Source organism: Opisthocomus hoazin, chromosome 1 (assembly GCF_030867145.1).
Source record: "Opisthocomus hoazin isolate bOpiHoa1 chromosome 1, bOpiHoa1.hap1, whole genome shotgun sequence".
NCBI lineage: Eukaryota > Metazoa > Chordata > Aves > Opisthocomiformes > Opisthocomidae > Opisthocomus > Opisthocomus hoazin.
In genome coordinates this window covers 69113549-69134551 of record NC_134414.1, presented here as the reverse complement: position 1 = coordinate 69134551, position 21003 = coordinate 69113549, and the positions used below count along the sequence as shown (strand labels likewise).

The window sequence follows — 21003 nt, the reverse complement described above, 5'->3', positions numbered from 1 at the left end:
ACCCCGCTCTGAAGGAATAATTAATGATTTCCTGACAAAGCTCACATCATCACAGCACATAAATTCTTCACAAATATTAATTTATTTTCATTCAAAAAAGAAGGACAAAAGGGCATTCTTATCTACATTCTCTAGTGAAGAACAGAAAGACAATGATTCTCTTTTTAAATCACTAATTTTGGGTGTCCAATTCAAGAATTCTGTACTCTTTTCTTGAAGATTTTTTTGTTTTGCTTTAAAGGCATAGTATTGTATAAACTATTATGTATCATAATACAACAATACAATACCACCAAAGTGATAGTCCTAGGTCTGCATGTCAATCACTCTATAAACTATATTACTTTATATATTTGTTATATTACGTTATATATTATATATTGTATTTTATTATATATTCTAATATATATGACATGTACTTACCATGATCAGAACCTAACGTCTCAAACCAGGCTTCCTAAAATTGAGGAGCATACATTTATGCAAAAAGTGCCCAGAGTGCCTTGTTGAGGCATGACACAAGCAGACATAGAATACAATTCTACAGGTCAAGTTCAGTCAATTTATTTTAACATAGGCAACCCTGTCCCTCTATAATTTTTTGTTCCTTTCTTAGTATACTCCTCTAGTTAAAAGAAAATGAGTTGTCAAACTAAAAAATTGGAAACAAGTATTGGCTTGCATTAAGCCAAAATGCAAACACTTTCTTTTTGCATGTCAAAAGCCAACAGCTCTTTCTATATAAATCAAAATTTTCCATTTGACCTCAAATCATACGTTTCATTTCTGAGCACATGTCGGAAAAGACAAGGAAACGAAAGGGTAGCTCTGTCAAGCTGCAGCAGATGTAACTTTATTCCCCGCTTCCATCCCAGCGTTCAGAGCACTCTGTCAAACCAAAGGTCTGCACTCAGACCAATCCTCAGCCCGAGACAGTACGCGACTGCATCTCCTTTCTGTCATGATAGGACTGGGGAATGAGCAACCTTCAAATCTGCCCTATTAGAATTGTTCTGCTTTGCATAAAATATTTCAGTGCCCATGCCTTAAGCCTACACAACATTTTTGGCTTGTAAGACTACCAAGTTCACTCCCTAACACTTCTAAACCCGGGTACAGTGCCTGCCAGCCAGTCTCACAGCCCCAGAGGGAAAACCAGCTTGCTGTGTTAAACCTGGGTTGACAACGCAGCTGAGAGTCCAGCTGCACAGGGGTTTTGCTTCTGCTCTGTTCCTTCCTTCTCTTTTATGCAGGGAAGAAGGAGCAGCCATGCGCTTGGGCTCTGACAGGCTACAACTGGGTTGCTGTCTGTATCTGGAGAACTCAACTGAGGCTGAGAATTGTTGCTGCTGTTCTAGTTTTCTGTAAATTGGCACTATTTGCTGACAACAGATTAACGGTATCTTTGCTTTTCCTCAGTTTAGCTTCTGCGTATCCACTACTCTTAGGAGGAACTGGTAGTGTTCGCTGAGACTGGTGCAAGCTGTGAGACACTTCTGCTGTTACAGTGCTCTGCTCCTCCCAGGTGGGAAATCAAACAGATTAGCTTAATGTCTTGCCCAAACCAAGCACAGCAAAGATGAGCTCATACAGCCATACTCCAGTCTCAGGAAGGATGTGGCTGGCTTACTGTTCTCTCCATCTCCACTGGGATGACTTTCAGCCTGCATGAGTGCCCGTCTATTTGCCCCACAAAGAACAGTGCTTGACTGCCAGAACTGGCCTCATATAGTGGTTTCCAGCGGTGGCCAGAGTCAAACAATTCAGGCAGACTGAGAAGAGGACTCATTCCACTTGGGCACTGGTCTCAGCTGAGAATTAATGAGTTGCAGATGGGATTTTTCTCTCAGCACATCTGGAAGCTGATATATCCCAGATAAGATCAGTTGTGACTGTGGATATTATACCTGCAGGTCAGCAGCCTCGTTAGGTTAAGCCTGGATTAAGCAACATAGTATAGATGCCAACAAAGAAAACTCTCTGACTTAATCTTTCAGATGCTCATCTTCAAGGCATGCAATGTGCAGTCCCAGCTTTAGAACCAGGCAGATCTCCACTCTGACTGTGATGGCCTACTGAACATGGGGAACCACCGATGGCACAAGAGGCAGAGCTTCCTGGCTAACACTGAGAGGGATGGACTCAAACCCAGGAGGGTTATAGACAAGCTTCTGGAGGAAATTCTGGGGACTGCTTAGTGAGACTTTGAGCACGGGGTCCAGAAGAGGCCACGAAGATGATCTGAGGGCTGGAGCACCTATGAGGAAAGGCTGAGAGAATTGGGGCTGTTCAGCCTGGAGAAGAAAAGGCTCTGAGGAGACCTTATTGCAGCTTTCCAGTACTGAAAAGGGGTTTATAAAAAACATGGGGCAGGCTTTTCAGCAGGGCCTGTTGTGATAGGGCAAGGGGTAATGGTTTCAAACTAAAAGAGGGTAGATTTGGACTAAATATAAGGAAGAATTTTTTTATAATGAGGGTGGTGAAACTCTGGAGCCTGTTGCCCACAGAGGTGGTGGATGCCCCATCCCCAGAAACATTCAAGGCCAGGTTGGATGGGGCTCTGAGCAACCCAATCTAGTTGAAGATGTCCCTGCTCATTGTAAGGGGGTTGGGCTAGAGGACTTTTAAAGGTCCCTTCAAATCTAAACCATTTTATGATTCTATGATCAGATCAGGTAACTGTGTCTTGCCAAGGCTCTGAGGAGACCTTATTGCAGCTTTCCAGTACTGAAAAGGGGTTTATAAAAAACATGGGGCAGGCTTTTCAGCAGGGCCTGTTGTGATAGGGCAAGGGGTAATGGTTTCAAACTAAAAGAGGGTAGATTTGGACTAAATATAAGGAAGAATTTTTTTATAATGAGGGTGGTGAAACTCTGGAGCCTGTTGCCCACAGAGGTGGTGGATGCCCCATCCCCAGAAACATTCAAGGCCAGGTTGGATGGGGCTCTGAGCAACCCAATCTAGTTGAAGATGTCCCTGCTCATTGTAAGGGGGTTGGGCTAGAGGACTTTTAAAGGTCCCTTCAAATCTAAACCATTTTATGATTCTATGATCAGATCAGGTAACTGTGTCTTGCCTAACAGAGTCCTGAAAACCTGCATTAACACATTCTGTAAGTTCTCTGGGTAACTTGTTCCAGTGCTGCACTGCCTTCTATCAAAAATGCCTTGGGATTTTTGGTGGCCGTTATCCCTTGTTACTACTGCCACTACTGAGAAGAGTCCAGCTTTGTCATTTCTGTCATTATCTTGGTAGCCTTCGGCTGTTCTCACTCCACTTCCTCAACATCCATCTTACACTGGCAGGGCCCAGGCTACACACATACTTGCAGGTGCAGCTTCACTAGCCCCAAGCAGAAGCGGACAACAATTTCCCTCAGTCTGCTGGCCACACTCCACCTAATATAGCCCACCATGTGGTTTGCCTTATTTACAACCAGTGTGCAGGGCTGGCTTCATTTCAACTTTGTGTCCACAGTAAGCCCCGCACCCTATTCAGCAGGGCTGCAGCTCAAGTCAGTCAGTTCCCAGGCTGTACCAACACATAGGGTTAGTCTCTCTCAGACATGAAAACATGCACTTCCCTTGTCGAAATGCCCGAAGTTTCTGTCAGCTCAATCCTCAGGATTAAGCTCTACCATTCAAAGTATGCCAACCACTCTGTCCTAACTGAGCACTGCCAACAGCAGCAACAGCTTCAGCTGTGAAGAAAACCTCCAGGAAAAAATAGCTGCTAAAATCCACAACTTTATTAGGCGGATGTAAACTGTTACTGCTTAGAGACTGACAACTCGGGTACAGCCAGGTTCGAAAGGGAAGCTATTAGAGACTCCTAAAGGGTAACATGCAGCAGGTCTGTCCATCCTTTTCGTTTCCTTATATGAAAAAAACAGCACAAACTGTTGCACTGAGCTTGTACAAGAACCCTGTATGGGGCCCGTTCAAATAGCAGAAGATATACAGAAAACATCTCAATCAGAGCTGGGTTTTTGTATGCAGTCAGGAGGCAGTGTGGTAACCTGAGGAAAGGTTTGTGGGTAGGCAGAAAGGTTGCCTTCTGAATCTATTTGCATAAGAGTTTATAACTCATTACATAATATATCATCTTTGAAGATTATTTCATGTGGTTCTTGTCTCAATGTATGACAAGCTACAGTCATGTACAGTGATTCGATAAGGTCACTGTGACTGTCTTGGTATATTGCACTAGATTAAATCATCAGGAGTGTTTCCATTAAAACACTGAAAAATCTTACCAGGGTATTATTTATTTATTTAATGTGATGCCCTAGACCAAAACGACTAGAATAAACATGATTGTCAGTATGTATCTGGTTTTAAGGTCTGCACCTTCTCTATAACCACACAATATAAAAACCTTTATGAAACACTGAAATATCAGAACCAGAGTTCCTTTGATTATATCACATTGGTTACTAACTAGCACAGGACAAAGGAAGTCATTACCACTGTAACTAACAGAAAAAAAAAATGTTTCAAGGATGCTTGCTAGTGTAGAGCTGCTTCACTGACTGGGTCCACCCTGAACCACTAGAGAGGAATCACTGCTACAAAACAGCCTGTTCATAAAGTTGTAGCAATCTACTCACAATTGGACAGAGTGCCAATTGCATTAAACACAAATTACAAGCTTGATCCTACCTGTACAAACAAGAGATTTCTAAGAGGAACTGCTTGCTTTGAATTGTCATCAGTTCTCACTGTCAAGGTGAGAGAAGGAATGTTTTCTGGCACTATAAGCACTGGCTCCTGAACAACATGGAAAGCTTGGGAAGGGTGACAGGATGTAAACAGAGAGGAAGAATGTGATTGCTACAGGCATTTTCTTACATCTCCTGCAGGTTATTTGAGTCCAAGTAATTTTACAGTATGTAGGAACATTTTTGCCATACCTCTTTTCAGAAACCATATTGATACAGATTTCCTTTATATTTCCATTTCACAGAATCACAGAATGTTAGGGGTTGGAAGGGACCTCTTACGTCTTCATGTCACTTAAATTTACTCACTTGCTCTGGCATTTAAATTGGGAGTCTAGTCATCCTAAGAACATGCACCTCAGATGGTAATTCACATTGACTGGGGGTGATTATATTCTTGTCTAATCTGGATCATGTCAGGAGGCATTTCCAGAATGTGAACCTGAATGCCCACATACATGTTCACATAGGCACTACAAAAAAGTTTGCCGCTGTGCTCATATGTATTACATTTTGACTTTTCATGTGACAAATATTTGCTGTTGTGATTCACAGAAGTAGGTACTTCTGAACCCTGGGAACAGAATGCTTTGCAACCTGTGGCAAGTTCAAAATCTTATCTCTTCATTAAAGGCACACACACAACCACACTGCTGACATTGCTTAATGCAGCAAGCATCTCAAATAAGGTGACACAGAATTATGGTGCATAATGCTTAAAACTACAAATTTGCAAATACTAAGACACAGGCATACTTTTATTTATGTAAACATGAGTAATGAACCTTCTGGGTGACAGAAGGACTATGGTCTTTACAGCATAGAAACGAAATGTAGAAGGCCTAAATTACCCAGAAAAATGGCAGTCTAAGATTCTAAGAACACAACTACTTGAGACTGCTGCCTGACCAATATTCTTTAAGCACCTTTTAAAGGAAAAAAAAACCCCTCTGAAACATAGACTGTGTTTAGCTTGGGTCCTCTGACACTTCAGCTCCAACCTTGGTCTGTTCTTGCTAAAGATATGGTATCCGCCCCTCTTCATAATTACAATTAAACATCTACATTTTAATTTAGATACCTGAAATTGTCCTGAATTTCAGAAAGATAAAATATTTGAAAATATCAACAACTTCAGTGAACATTAATATTCATTAAGTAACAAAAAAGCACCAATTTTTAATAAATAAATAAATAATGATTGCATCACACCTTTAAAGCTGGCTAGCTAAACATATTCACAGGACTAACAAAGATATGTGGGAAAAGCATGCGGTGAGCAGCAAGTGCTTTGGCACTTACAGAACCAGATACATGGATGGTGTAAATCAGTGCAGTTTCATCCCGTTCAAAAAGCTGCATTAATTTACACCCCACATTTGATAACAGAAATCAGACCAGAAACTAGAGCACTCACCCTTTCAGTAATGCACTTTGCTGTTATAAATAATGACCTTACCAAACCTTATGATTTCCTACTATTAACAATGCATATTATTTAAATTTATTATATTCAATTAGAAATAATAATTTATTAATATTTATGCAGCTGAACTGAATTCCGTATGAAATCAGTGATACAAATATAATAACCTAATTGAAATTATGGTGTCTGGACCACAGATCATGCATTTTTAGAGGTGCCCTCTTCAGAAATCAAAAGTTCTTCTATATCATCTACTGATCTTCCAGTTAAAAAAAAAAAAATACTTCTTCACCACAGAAGGGGCTAGATTAGTTTAAATCCATCTCAAATTGCACTGTTAAGGTCAGTATCAAAATAGTTGGATTTGAAAATCCTTTGTTCAGCACAGGGAAAATTACTTACCATTTGAACAGCCTCTCCATTACATTTATTAAGCTGTAACTGAAGCGTGGTGCTCAAAACCACTCAGCCTGATTTTAACGGCTAAAGCGTTTTCATCAGGTCAGCAGTGCTCTGCTCACTGTAGTGATGGGCTTATTCTTTTTCCTTGGTTCCCACCCCAGAAGCACATAATCATGAGGGAGCAGTATAAATGTAAACTATTTACCTTGCAAAGAATGTAAAAAATTCAATTAATGCCAAGTCTTCTGAAAATAAACTACATCACAGTAAAGTAACTGATGTGCTGCTTCTGTTCTTGGCTCCACAGAGCTGCTTTTGGGTGTAATTACAAAGTTAGGGCTCTTAACTGACCCGATATACAAAGCTTCCTCATTTTCTGCTTAATGCCCAGCTCTGCCTTTGCTGTAGAGCAACCCTGAGCACATGCAAGCAACCATCCTCTCACAAAACCCTACTCCTGTATGCTGCTCTTCAAGAGCCTTTCGATGTGACTAGACTGGTAAGCAGGAACTGCAATCAATTTCCAGCCTGTTGACAAGGAAAAGTTACTTATCAGACACTACTAATCAACTCTACAGGCTTTCTAATAGACTCTGTTATCTATCTCTCAGCAATTCGGTGAAATTACAGCGGCATTCCCCCAAAATTCGTTATATTTAAATCAGAGAAACAACCAGTTTGGGATCTTGCCTTAATAGTGATAGAAGAGAGCCTGAATAATAACGAATCAAATACAACAGAGGTCTCTGCATTGTCATTTGTGATTTATGTCATACAGCAGTCTGTAACATATGGATATTTCATGTTCAAGGTAAAAGTCATTAACTGTGTGCCAGCCTCTTCAACAAATGCAGCCAAACTGCCTGCCCATGCGTTGGCCTTCAGAGCAACACAGGCTTCAAATACATACGTAAGGGGTTCTTCCCGTTTTTTAGAAAACAGTATCTTCAATTTTTTCTTTTTCCTGTCTTGAAGCACAGGGAACTCACAGGTCTGAATGGTCTGAGAGGAACTGTGTATATCCCAGAGCAGTGGTCCTCATCTGTGGAGCGCATTCAGAAACTACATGAATGCAAGCAAAATGAACAGACATGATCTGCTCAAGCTCGTACTGTTTCTTTTGGTAAGGCTGCTGTCTCCATATCTACTGCTGTCATCCTACTATACTCCCGTGGAGGATGAGACAAAGGTGCAGTCTGGATTCCCACAAACCACAGCATACCTCAAGTACCTACTCCTGCAAACATCAGAACCTTTTGTAAAACAAACTAAAACACCGTTGTCTGCTCTGGACCACTGGAGTTTCCATCTGAAAAGACTGCATCCTCTCAGCCACGAGTAAAACACATTAACCCATTCATCTCTTCTCATATAATATTCCAGATCATTGAGTGTTTAGCAGATGAAAGTCTGTCCTCAAGCTGGATTCAGGGTTGTATTGTAGCACCTCCAAATAATGACTGTCCATACAGCATAGAGCACACTATCTAGGGGAGTTTCATCTGTGCTGTCTATTGGAAGAGGTCTCTAGATACCGTCCATAGCCTTTGCCATAGAGAGAGCTAGTTGGAACTGTTCAAAACTGAGTCAGTGAGCTAAATAACAAGCCTGTAGACCACTGGAGGTCCAACGCCTTTCCAATTATTCTACGATTCTATCTTTTTTATGAAGCGTAGACAGACAATTTGAAGCCTTTCCTACGAATGCTGTCTAGCCACCTTATCTTTCTGCTTGCAGCAAGGCGAGTGGTGCAAAGAGCAATTCTGCATGGCCATGCACTTCACCCGAGGAAGAAGGAACATACTTGCAGTAGGCTTAGATTCCCTTGCAACATATTTGAGACTACTTGCTATCTTCTGTGACAAAAGATTCAGTGGTTATTAAGCTAACCCTGATACCCATGTAGCAGAAAAGCAACATTATAATTTCTAACCATAATGAAATAGTTGTACAATATTCCTAGGCAATGTAGTACCAAACACTGCTCACTTGTTTGAATAGTGTCATGGATTACCAGGTCTTTGAAAGATTTTCTTGGAACTGGGTAAGAGGTTTGGAAATGGGATTGAGAGCAGCCCTGCGGAGAAGGACTTGGGGCTACTGGGGGATGAAAAGCTGGACATGACATGGCAGTGTGCGCTCACAGCCCAGAAAGCCAACCATATCATAGAACCACAGAACGGTGAGGGTTGGAAGGGAGCTTAAAGATCATCTAGTTCCAACCCCAAGTATCCTGGGCTGCATCAAAAGAAGCGTGGCCAGCAGGGAAAGGGAGGGGATTCTGCCCCTCTACTCTCCTCTGATGAGACCACACCTGGAGTCCTGCATCCAGCTCTGGAGTCCTCAGCACAGGAAAGACATGGACGTGGCGGAGTGGGTCCAGAGGAGGCCACAAAAATGATCCAAGGGCTGGAACAACCTCTCCCACAAGGAAAGGCTGGGACAGTTGGGGCTGTTCAGCCTGGAGAAGAGAAGGCTCCAGAGAGACCTTACTGCAGCCTTCCAGTACCTAAAGGAGGCTTACAAGAAAGATGGGTACAAATTTTTTAGTTTTTAGTGCAACAGGACAAGGGGTAATGTTTTTAAATTAAAAAGAGGGCAGATTTAGACTGGATATAAGGAAGAATTTTTTTACGCTGAGGATGGTGAAACACTGGCACAGGTTGCCCAGAGAGTTGGTAGATGCCGCATGGTAACATTCAAGGTCAAGTTGGATAGGGCTCTGAGCAACATGATCTAGTGGTAGATGTCCCTGTTCTTTGCAGGGGGGTTGAACTAGATGATCTTTCAAGGTCCCTTCCAATCCAAACTATTCCATGATACTATGATTCTATGATTATGATGGGAACAAAAACTGAAAGTGCACACACACACACACACACACACAACATAATGACGCAGACATTGTTTCCTTAGGAAAATAAAAAAAAATGCTTATATGTTTCCCAAAGATTAACGGTATTATTCCTAAAGCAGATAATACAATATTTCTTAAAAAAAATATTAGAAAGTGCCCAGGTAAAGATCTGAAGAGAGAGTCTAAACTAATCAGAAAGCAAGTCATCCGATTCAAACTGACTGCACTAACACATTTTTTAAGATATATCTATATATATGTAAGTTAGAAGAAAAACTAAATTGGCTGTTTGAGCTAACCTTTACAATCTTTTGTTCACCTTTGGATCTATGAATTTAGGTCACTCATCATTTGAGATTTCCAGAAGGAAGTAATGTATATTTCTTAGATTAATATAAAGCACTTAATAAGGCTTGTCAGTCAAAAAGCCTCTGAGAAAAAAAACGTCAGAATATTTGGTTATATTATAATAATCTAAATTGCTACAAATCACTCCAAGAGCAAGCAAAACTCAAGAAGCTCCAAATCAGAAGGCACAATGACAGCAAAGATGATCTTGGCTTGCCAAATGACAATAAAGAAGATAAGAAGGAAGAGATGAGAAGTCCTTTAGGAAAAAATATCTCCTTCTAGTCCTTGCACAGACATGGCTGTCTTTATTTGGCTGCAATGCAAAACCTATGAAGTTGCATCTAAGCTGTGAAGATAAGAGTTATTTCCTTACAGTGCAGTAAATGGAGATGCAATAATACATTCGTCTCCAGTCCACACTTTTAGATATAGGACAGAGAAGAGGGGAGGACGTGCATCTAGGAACAGATGCACTGGAAAATTCTGCCTGCCATCACAGGATAATATAAAGGGCTTGTTAACACAGAGCAAGGACAGTCAGATCACAATAAGTGATAAAAAACACTAAAACTGTTGCTGATACTTGTAAATCTGTAACTTTGAAGGGTGAATTAACACATAGGTGCACAGTGAGAGGAAGCCAAAAATCACAGTTGCTACACCTCAAAGGTACTGAGAAAGCTGAACAGCAGCAGAAACAACCAACTGTTTTACCGTAAATTAACTTCTGAACAAGGAAACAAAAAATCGGATTGTTTCAAAACCTGGGGCAGTTCTTTCACCACAGACATTCTCAGCTGTCACTCTTTAGGCTGCAAATATGCCAGTGATCAAGAGGCCATACAGTACATAAGAATTAAAGAAAACACAGGAGAAAAACACATAAATCAAAATTTCCGAAAGCCTGCATGCAGCAAATTTAGTAAAAAAAAAAAAAAAAAAGAAAAAAAGAAAAAAGGTATATGTGGATCAAGACAAAGAGGATATTCAGTATCACACATCACAGATAGTCAAAAGGGAAACTGTGGTTCACAGTACTAACCATAAGGGCTGGCAAGCACACAGGAAAAGAAATCCTGTGCCAAGAGGACTGTGGTTCTACACGCAATCTAATAATTTACAGAGACCACTGCAAAGTAAAAGCAGATGGAAAACTACTTTACAGTACAGTGGAGCTAACAAAAATTCTGCAGCAGAGCTAATACGTAGGCCTTTGGTCACTGTTCAGTGTACATCAAGAGACTGCCATCTCAGCTTTCAAACAGCAAAAGGATTGAAAACAGGCCCTCCTCCTTTCTGCAGAAAGGCAACTTCAAAAGTTCAAAAGAAACTACCACAAATGGTTCTGGGGCCCGAGGGACTGATTTATGAGGAAAGATGAAAAGAATTAAATATGCATAGCTTAGCTAAGCAGTGACTAAGGAGAGACAAGTTAACGGAAATTTGAAGGGTGAAAGGGAACAAGAAAGGTTATATAGCATAAAAAGGAAGGGAATTTAAAACAACAAAATGAATTTAGTACAGTGTAAATTTAGGCAGAGTACCAAGGTGAAAATAAGACACATGGATGAGCTGAACAGGTAAAACCACCACATTCCTTGTTTGGTATGCTGGGTGGAGAGCCACACAGCAGCACCGACGTGGGCACAGCGGTCCAACGCTTCTGGCACTCAGGGCAGCTCACTCAGCTCTGACGCAAAGCTCTGTAAAGACAACCTTCCAGAAAAGTGGAGAAGCGACAATTTCTGGTATGTAGAGATAGACCATTCGCATCTGAAAGACTTCTGTCCTTTGCACTGGGGGGACAGGTATCCGGTACGTCCCAGGTGAGCCTGGGCTACAGTTAGAATAGCCAGGACGGTTGCTAGTCTGAGCTGGATCTTCATGGATAAATGAAAACGAAAGCAGGCTGAGCAGCTGTCCTGACAACAGAGTTTACAATAATCCGTTAAGGTCACCTGTTACATCTACCATGTAGCATTACACTTGTGTTCACAAAATACTACAGCACAGTTGTATGGGCACTTACAACATCAGAAAAAGAAGTGCAGAGAATCACTACCACACTTGCTTGTGAAAATACATAGCAAAATCACTTCTGAGTTAAGTTAAAATGGGGAAATCCAGTTGATCGTTTGTCTGAAGAAGAGGAGGAAGAAGCAGAAAAAGAGGAAGAAGAAACTGAACAGCTTCATCTCATCTAACAAACTGAAAAAAGCATAGTGTCAATGGATGGACTCCTAGTCTACACGAAACTTCAAGTTCCTTCACTGAGGAAATAACTAGACAAACATAAAAAATGCTTCAAAGCTATTGAAGAAACTGAAGTAGAAATCAAACAGAAATTATTACTGCAGCTCCAACATTACTGCTCACAAGACAGAAAAAATGTCCCTCAAAGATGCAATAAACCGATACATTCAATTGGTGATTAGGAAGAATTAAGTATGGCATTTAGATTGCCTTAAGAGCTTTACTTTTCACAACTGTCTATATCATTTATACATATTACCTCTGTAACTAACATTATTAATACTGCAGCTAACAAAATCAAGTAACTGTGTCCAAATCAAAGCACCTGAAAAGCAAGGTATTAATTTCATCTGCAAATCAAATGTAAAATTTCTCCTGTTTCACATAAACTGAGTGCTGAGAAAGGGATACATTGTTTTCATGTATTTTCTTAGACCCTCCTGCAATAAGCTACTGAAAGACAACAGTACTACTCTTTCCACAAAGACTGAAAAAAGAGAGAAATTCTACATGCTTGCCTCCCTCCTTGTTTTTGCTCTTCTTAGATGTCAACATTTACAAACTTTTGCAGGAGAAAGTTTTGACTCCTTATACAGTAAAAGGATCACATTTGAAAGCCATCGATTACCTTTCAAAATACAACCTTAATACATTGCTCCATTTTCTGTAGACATCTTTACAAGGTCCCATATATATTTTATACGTCATACTTCACAAAAGGATTTGCACCAAATGGGACCACAGCAGGATTCCACCAGCCTGAGGTGGTATGGCCCAGACCTATTGCCTGTCTACATGCTCTGAGTATCACTTTGATCTCTTCTGAAAAGTCATACTGCACAGAGAGATATTCATAACAGGATTTACGGCCAGAGATATCCATGTTTTCCTTCTTTCCAAGAATAAGATGTTCTGTTTTAAAATCAACTATGAAGAAAAAGAGAGTAAAGCACACTTCAAAGTGGAAACCCTACAGGAACATCTGTATTCTAGCTGGGTAAAAACCTAGCAATAAACAATCAAATGCTCTTCCACTTCTGTCCTGTGCTCTCCTGTCTAGACTCCTTGCCAGTTCCCATTCTTAGTGGCCAAAAAGAGATTAAAATGGACTACATCCCAGATCTCTGAATCACGTTACAGATGGAGGGAACTTGTCAGGGATAGCTGTCTTTCAGTGTACAAGAATCGCACTGGCAAGGAAAACAGATTTGGCGATACTACTTGCATTTCTGTTTCTGCAGCTTACAACAGACTGATCTGTGTCATCTGTTACCTGAGGGTACGTCCAGTAGTCAAAATACTAGAACTTGAAGGCTTCTTTTAGCAGGTCTTACTTTGCTGTTGTTTGCACTGAAGGCAGTTGCTTGAAAGCAAACAAATGGAGAAGACACTTTTTAATAAACAATCGGACATAATTTTTTAAAAATTGGTGATGCTCCTTTATGGTGTATTAAAAAAATTTGCATTAGAACAACTCTTTATTTGTTCACAATCAGTCTAAATTTCTGTTGACTTAATTGATTTCCATTTATTTAAGAACAAATTACAATTACTTCAATGTCAAATTTGACTTGTTTTAAAATAACCAGTTTATACTGTGGCAATTTTGATGCAGGTGTTAATTTCATTATTAACAACTACTTTCTCTTTGGTTTTACAAATTACCAACTGTGCAAAATTTAGCATGATGCAGTGTATTAATTTGTCTAGAATGAGAAAGAAAAGGAATTGTGATTATCTGGAGCAAGAAGTTACTTCAGGAGTGAAAATTTGTTCCTTAGCCTCAAAATTTTCACAAACTTTGTGAGAAAAAGTGGCTATATCGCTGCAATTTCACTTGTGGACTTAGAGAGGTTTGGGGTTTTTTTGCTGCTCTCTTTTCTTGCAGCAACCTTCTAAAAAACTAGTATCAGAATTCTGAAGCTTCATGCATGCTGTGCCAATAGGATGAGAAAATAAGATGCTTTAACCTTTACAATCTTCTTTAATCTTATTTTATTTAATCTTCACGGGATCTAGAAACTCCCAAGCAGTGGCTTGTCACACACAGCTGCTCCTCTCGCTCTCGCTGGACTCCCAGGGAAGATGACCCCTGCCTCTTCCTCTCAGGCTCATTTTAAGCAGGCAGGGTCTCTCGGTCATGCTAGGCATCTCATTTCAGTAATAAACCATACCATAGGTCACAGTGTCATAAGCATGTACAAGGAAAAGGAAGTTTTCCCTGCAGCCATGTTGTACTTGGCTCTCTTATTGCAGAAATAAAACCTGTCATGAGAGTTAGCTGACACCATCATGAAATATCAACCTAAATTAAAGGGATGGCTGTTAAAACAGGGACTGGTATGGACATCCTGCTTATCTTTCCACCACTTGCATAATTTTTACTTGAGCTCCTCATCAGTGGCAGAGGACATCCAGGAGGACATGAGAATTCTCTGGGACACCACAAAACGGACTAAATAAATGAATACCATCTCCCGCCCAACCCTGGAACAAACGAAATCCTGTTCACGGGAAGAAGAAAACGTTCTGAAAACTTTTCTAGTTCTCTCACCTCACCAACCACACAGTGTGACAGAGTACCTGTGTGTCACCTTTCCTTGGGTCATCACACAACCTGCACGCAGGCCGCCACAGAGGCAAAGGGTTCCTGTACTGCAGACCAACTACGGGTCTCCAGTTTTTCTTTTCAGGCTCCTTGTCTCTTCTTATTCACTCTAAGCTACCGCAACTTGCTCATTTGAAACAGAGATGAAATTTTCAAGGGCTGTCTCACAGTAAGAAAGCTGACACGAAGGTATCGCATGTTTCACCCACACTATGGCCTCTTCATCCATGGGAGAATCAAGTTCGAGACCCCATCCTCTGTAAACTAAAACTAACGTATCACGTCACATCTTCCCCCACCCCTTTCCAAGCTGTATAAGGTTCAGGTAGAGCTATCACTATGGCACAAGTCTGGAGCCTCAGAAGACTCTGGCTGATAAGAGAACGGCTGAATCCCTTGGCAAAAGTGCACAGACTGAATTTCAAGTGCTAAACAAGAGTCTGGGATGATACGCCTCTTTCCCCTGAAGCAGCCTGGAATGCGCTAACGCAGTCAGCCCCATAACCCTGGTGAAAAGGGACAGACCACACCACCATGGGTGAAATGCTCATCCAACTATGCTGAGAGTTCTAGTGCTTAATAATTTTAATGAAACAGAAAATGCACTGAAAAGGCAAGCTATGGAAAAGTGGGGTAAAATTAAATAAAATGGAAATCATAATAATAATCCACAAAATTTAGTCTTTCATTCATAAACATGATGGTAATTTTCTTACCAAATACTCTGTGAATTAGTGTGAAAAATACTCAAGATGACATCTGTAAGTACATAACTGTTGTCTTTGGCCTTTCAAGACAAAGTATATGATTAGGGTCTCTGGCATCGCAGACTAAAGTCAAGACTGAATTTTTTTTTAATGTAAAGAAAGACCCCTGTAGTACATGGATTTTTTATAAACCATGATTAGGAGGCAGCGAAAAGAAGGAATATACCAGTATAGACTCACAGATATCTGAAGAGGGTACAGCAACCTTTAGAGGTCAAATCTTTCAGTGCATCTTCTACTCTAATTTTCTTCATGCACAATCCTTGCCATGTATTCAGATGCTGAAGATAGTAAGGGCCAGATGTTGGAAAGAATCATTATATTTCTTTTATATCTTGTTTCAAATCCTGAATTAATTCACCAGTAAACATCTAATTAGTATTTCCATCCCAGATCTCTGTAAGTATTAGTCTGTAACAAAACACATTTCAGTGTTTCATAATTCATACAAAGGAGATAAAGCAATCGGAGACAGAAATAACCCAGAAAGAATGGAAGTAGAATCTGATGTTCAGATTTGACGATCCTAATATTTAGATAAATTCACTTGGCTCAGATTTTCAGCTAGACTGACTATAACTCCTGAGCAAGGTTTTAATTCTGTTTGCATTTATGCACTTCTACAGCATTTGCAGTGGAAATCAGACACTAGAGTAATAAATTTAAGCCTTCTGACTAATGTACTGTTTTTCTTATTTACCTCTGCAGATCCCTCAAAGAAGTCCAGAGCACAGGTGGAAAACCACAGCCACAACATGTAAATGATGATATTTATGTTGTAACTGCGTATACAAGGGAGAGAAGATAGCAGCAAGGTGCTGCCTAATTTGCAAAATTATGTTCATTTGTACAGCCTGTCACACAACTCATTGACATAAAATGGTACCCAGCAGCTGGCAGATAACATGTGGTACTCTCCTACGTACCACTGCGCTCTCTTCTAAACAGCTTACTCTAGCTGATTGCCAAGGAGAAGCTACTCGCACAGACAGGGACAGATCTCGGCAGCAACGATACTTGGCTGCAAAACGGAGATGGGCACTAGTAGTGACAACATGCGCTGCTCAGACAGGCAGGCACGCATACAGCCTGTGTTTCAAACGCTGCAGATGCCAGCCGAAGACAACTTGACGGCTGTGGCAGGCCTTAGTCCAGAGTATTACTGGGATGAAAGACCTCACTGGGCATGGCCCCAGACAATCTGGTCTGATCACGCAGGTGCCCCTCCTTACAGCAGGAGGAGGACTAGAGACCTCCCAAGGCTGGCTCTTGAAATATCCCATGACAAGATGGTGACAGTATGTGTCATTTTCACAGCCTCCTAGTGTGAGCAGTGCATTGAAAAAAAGCGCAAGATTATTAGTAAAATCGTACTAGCACAGTAGCAGAATAGCTATAGCCCTTCTCATCTCAGATCTCCACACTTCAACTCTGCAGAGGTTAAAAAATCAAAGTGCAAACACATGCAAAAGCCAGGCATATAGCACCACAGTTCATAAAATACCAGCTTTAAAGTGTTGTTAATTTACATCTTTTAGAGACTTCTCCTCTCCCCAAAGCAGACCAAGAGACAGTGCTCTGCAAACAGACTTCCTCTGGTTCAGCATCTTTTCCTTCCGATACAGAAATCATCAGTGAAATGGATTACAAACAAAGCAGACTGTGAAGAGTCACATCCCAACCCCTGCGAGGTTCGGCTGCTCTCAGCAGATCTCAGAACATCACCGGTGCTGCCACCCTGCACGCAGCCCTGGCCCATTTTCCATCCCAGCTGTCTGCCAAACACAAACATCAGCAACAGTATTGGCCTGTTAAGTCAAATGGTAACACTCAGGGGAGGATCACAGAGGAAGTGTTTCCCCTTCACTAATTACAGGCAGAGATGGGAGCACATTTGCCAGTTCTGTACGGAGAAGCACAGGCAGTGAAAAGCCCTTCTGGCAGGCACCAGCCAGTACCCTCTTGTCTTCTAAACCACACTATTCGGAAGCAAAAGTGCTGGCTGGTAAAATACACTGATGAAATAGTGAGAAATCGCCAATTACAAAATTCCAAATTTGGAAAAGAGGAAACAAGTAACATTGCCAAAGCTAATGCTGTATGTTCACCTTTCCCTCCGCTGTCTTTTAGTCCTTCATCCTTGTTCTCTAACCAACGCAATGAACATCCCAAGCAGTCGTCGTTGGCTTCCTTTTAATGAGACAACCTCACAGTCATCCTGATCTCTTTCCAGTTAAGGAACCTATAGTTTCATTGTAGAGTTACATATTTAATACCCTATTGAACGCACACATGCCCATATACATTTGCTACAGTTTCACTTTAAGAAAGTAATTCCAAAGTGAATAGGGACTGAACAACACTTGTCTGACATCTTCAAGATAGTTATTACGCTGCAAAATCCTCATTTGCATTTATCAAATCTCATGACAAGCTCAAAGCCTTATTCCTAGAATGCACCTTTGAAACTATGCAGTAAAACTAATCTGTGCTTCTCTGCATGAACAGGGAGTTTAGGCTTGTAACTCCCATCAGCATTAAAAGCAGTTCCATACACAAGTCTTATTGAATCCAGACAAGAGGAAACCCTGATAAATCATTTTTCCTTGAATTTCTAAAATACTTCCAGAGCACCTTACTTTCATATTAAAACATCAAAGAACCACATTACTCATTTCTGAACTGTAACATGGTATTTTAAAAATAGTTGCAGAAATGTCCTTGGTACACTTAAGCCATCAAAGACCACAATCTGGGGAGAAAACCTTTTACAGCAATCTGCTATTTGTCATGTAAAAACAGTGACATAATCACTAAAAGTCTGAAGTCTTCCAAGTCCTGGAGTAAAAAATACCCATGGCTAACAAACTACTACTGGCTGCCCAAAACAAGTATCCATACAATAATTCATTTATCTGATGTAAACCCAGCAATTTCCACTGAAACCCTGGATGCTTTAAAAGGCAAAACCAAAAAGCTAAAAAAATGCGCAGCTAGGAACACAAGCAGCCTTGATAGCCAGACCAAAAAAAAACCAAAAATGCTGCTAGGAATTACTTGCTCTGCATTGAATATATATATAAATTTTCAATATATTTAGCATAGATCCTAATTTCAGTCTTGAAGTAGGCAGCTTGCATGATTCAAGGTTAAAAGCCCATTATTTGTTTTTAAGTCTGTCACACCGAACAGCTAAATACTCCGGTAAGAAGGGGATACAAGCAGTTGATCTACAACAGATGATAAGATGTGCTCGTAAGTATGAAGCTATTCTGATTTGTATTACCCTTATGATGTGTAAGAGCCACGTCGAAGGTTGTCCTCATAGACATCTTTAACATAACGCTATGAACGACATGTTTCTTCTTTTTGGATATTATTTTCTTCGGTCATTAATTTAAACAAAACTTTAAAAAGCTGATCAGTATCAACTTCAGAACGAGAGATTTATCACACACACAATGAAGTTCCCCCTGAACAGAGGAGAAAAGGAAATGCTGGGCTCTGCCTGCGTATTCACATGCAAAGTAACAACTCCCCTTTCCGACTACCACCTTGACATCATGCAGCATCTGCCTTCGACTTTTTGCATATGCATTGAAAAGACACACCTCAGAAAACAAAAAGACAGTTTTAAAATCAAAATAACCATTTTGTTACTTACAGCATTTGATAAAATGGTAATGAGACATTCTTTCATCTCAGGCTGCAGTCTTGCTACAGGTTTCAGCATTCTCTTCTGCTACAACTGTCATGCCCAGAAAATGCATTATTTAGAGCCCTTCCTCAGGTATCCAGTATACCTCAGAATACATTATTTAACGTAGTTTCTGTTCCAGGATCTTGCAGAGGCTTCCAAGTCATCCTCACCCGACTGCTGGAGTTACGATAAACCTCTGTGCGTCTTGAACCATGACTACTGCACGTGCTATTGTAGCACAATTGATTGACACCGCTCCTAATCCCACATCCCCAGGAATAGAAAGATTTAATTGGTGTGCACTTGCAGCCACATTCTTCCAGCACTGAGGTGTGCTGCTGCACTGCGGCTCTAGCAGTCCTGCCAGTTAATGGCTTTTCAATAGCTTTCAAATGGCAGCAAACTAAGCTTGATGAGTGGGCTCGAATGGAATAGCAGAACAAGGGATCTTAAATTTTATTTGTGTATGTTGCTCATGTGCCAAATGTGACCAGATTCTTAGCTGGTACTAAAACAGGATTATTTTTAGTTGCCACCAGTTGCTGTGTGAATAGGAAATTGATACAGGTTGCCAAAAATAACCACCTTTTAGCATCACAGATCATTTTTCAGTATGTTGTAAGGTAAAAATCAGGATAGAGCTCACAGCCATCTTCAGACTCTCCTGGTTTATGCATGGGTTCATGTAAAATGAGCTAAGAAACATGCTTGTGTGTATGTTCCTTCATATGTTTTTGTTTTGTCATTTCTTTGTATTACATCTTTTTCACAGATGGAATATTTATGTCAGAAGAAACTGCAAGCTTTGCATAGCTTATATCATGATTAATGCACGTTACCTAATGATATTTTAATCACTGATCGTAAGATAAAAAGCCTAAGAAAATGCATCACTAAGAACAAGTCCATACAATTATTTATCAGACCGTGGAATAACAAGGCAATGTACACTGACGCGCTGCCCGGCTGCAGACTGAGGGCACACAAAAGGCAGACCTGCATTGTATTTTAAACACCCAGGCTACATCATCCTCTGAGCACAATTCCTGTGTTACTTTTCCAAGAACACTCACCCCAGAAATTTGGTTACTTTCTTCGAGAAACCTATGGCAGAACAACACTAAAATATTTTCATAAAATCAAGTAATAACTTAAGAAAACTGTGCTCAGAGAAGATTTACCTTATCATGTGTCATGCTTACCACTGTCACCACTTCACTGAGTGAGAGCTCTTGGAAAGGGAAACTTATAGCCCAGCCATATTTAAATCTTTTATTCGTCTGAAAGGTTCTTACCTACTATTTTGTAAATACACCATTATTAACAGTTACGAAGTGTTAAAGGGAGTAAAAAGGGAAAACGGTCTAACTCCTCAGTGAGGATTACTAATTCAGATTGTATTAACTATTCTGCAAAGTTCCCACAAGAGCAGAAAGATATATATTCATAGGCTTCCAGTGATCCGTTAGCAAAACCCTTAGGTGAAATCTCTCAGCTCATATTTCTCAGCCACATATTTCAAATCTGGTTTTAGGTACAATATGCACAACAATAGTTCTGCAGAACTAATTATTGCAGTGTTTTTTTTTTTCTGAAAACGTAATTGTTCAAAAGCAAGAGAAAAAAATAATCTGAAATAACCAGGGGAAAAAGGGATAAAATATATAAAACACAATACAGTAATTACAATACCATGGAAACTTTTTACTGCAAAGCTCAGAAGTCTAAAGTAATTAAATCTATCCAGACTTTCTTTCACACCTATACACCACTAGGCCAGTTTTGGCCATATGGCTTATAAAATAAACATACAGAGTGTTTTAAGAGGCAATATTAGTCATAGTTCATGAGCAAGTGTCAAGCAATCTGACAAAAAGCCCTTTGAGTAACACTTTTTGGTGGAGACATTCCTGACAGGT

General features: G+C 40.3%; 1 protein-coding gene across 5 annotated transcripts in view; it reads right to left on the bottom strand.

Moving 5' to 3' along the window:
- MYO16 (myosin XVI) overlaps positions 1 to 21003 on the bottom strand; it is a 411384-nt gene that overhangs the window by 311021 nt on the left and 79360 nt on the right. The window contains exon 1 of one of the 5 annotated variants that reach the window (XM_075424675.1): positions 19049 to 19473. The exons of the other annotated variants lie outside the window; for them this stretch is intronic. Within the exon in view, the coding sequence (XP_075280790.1) occupies positions 19049 to 19076 (28 nt within the window). The 5' untranslated portion in view covers positions 19077 to 19473. Of the gene's footprint in view, positions 1 to 19048; positions 19474 to 21003 lie in introns of those variants that run through there. 5 annotated transcript variants of the gene reach the window in all.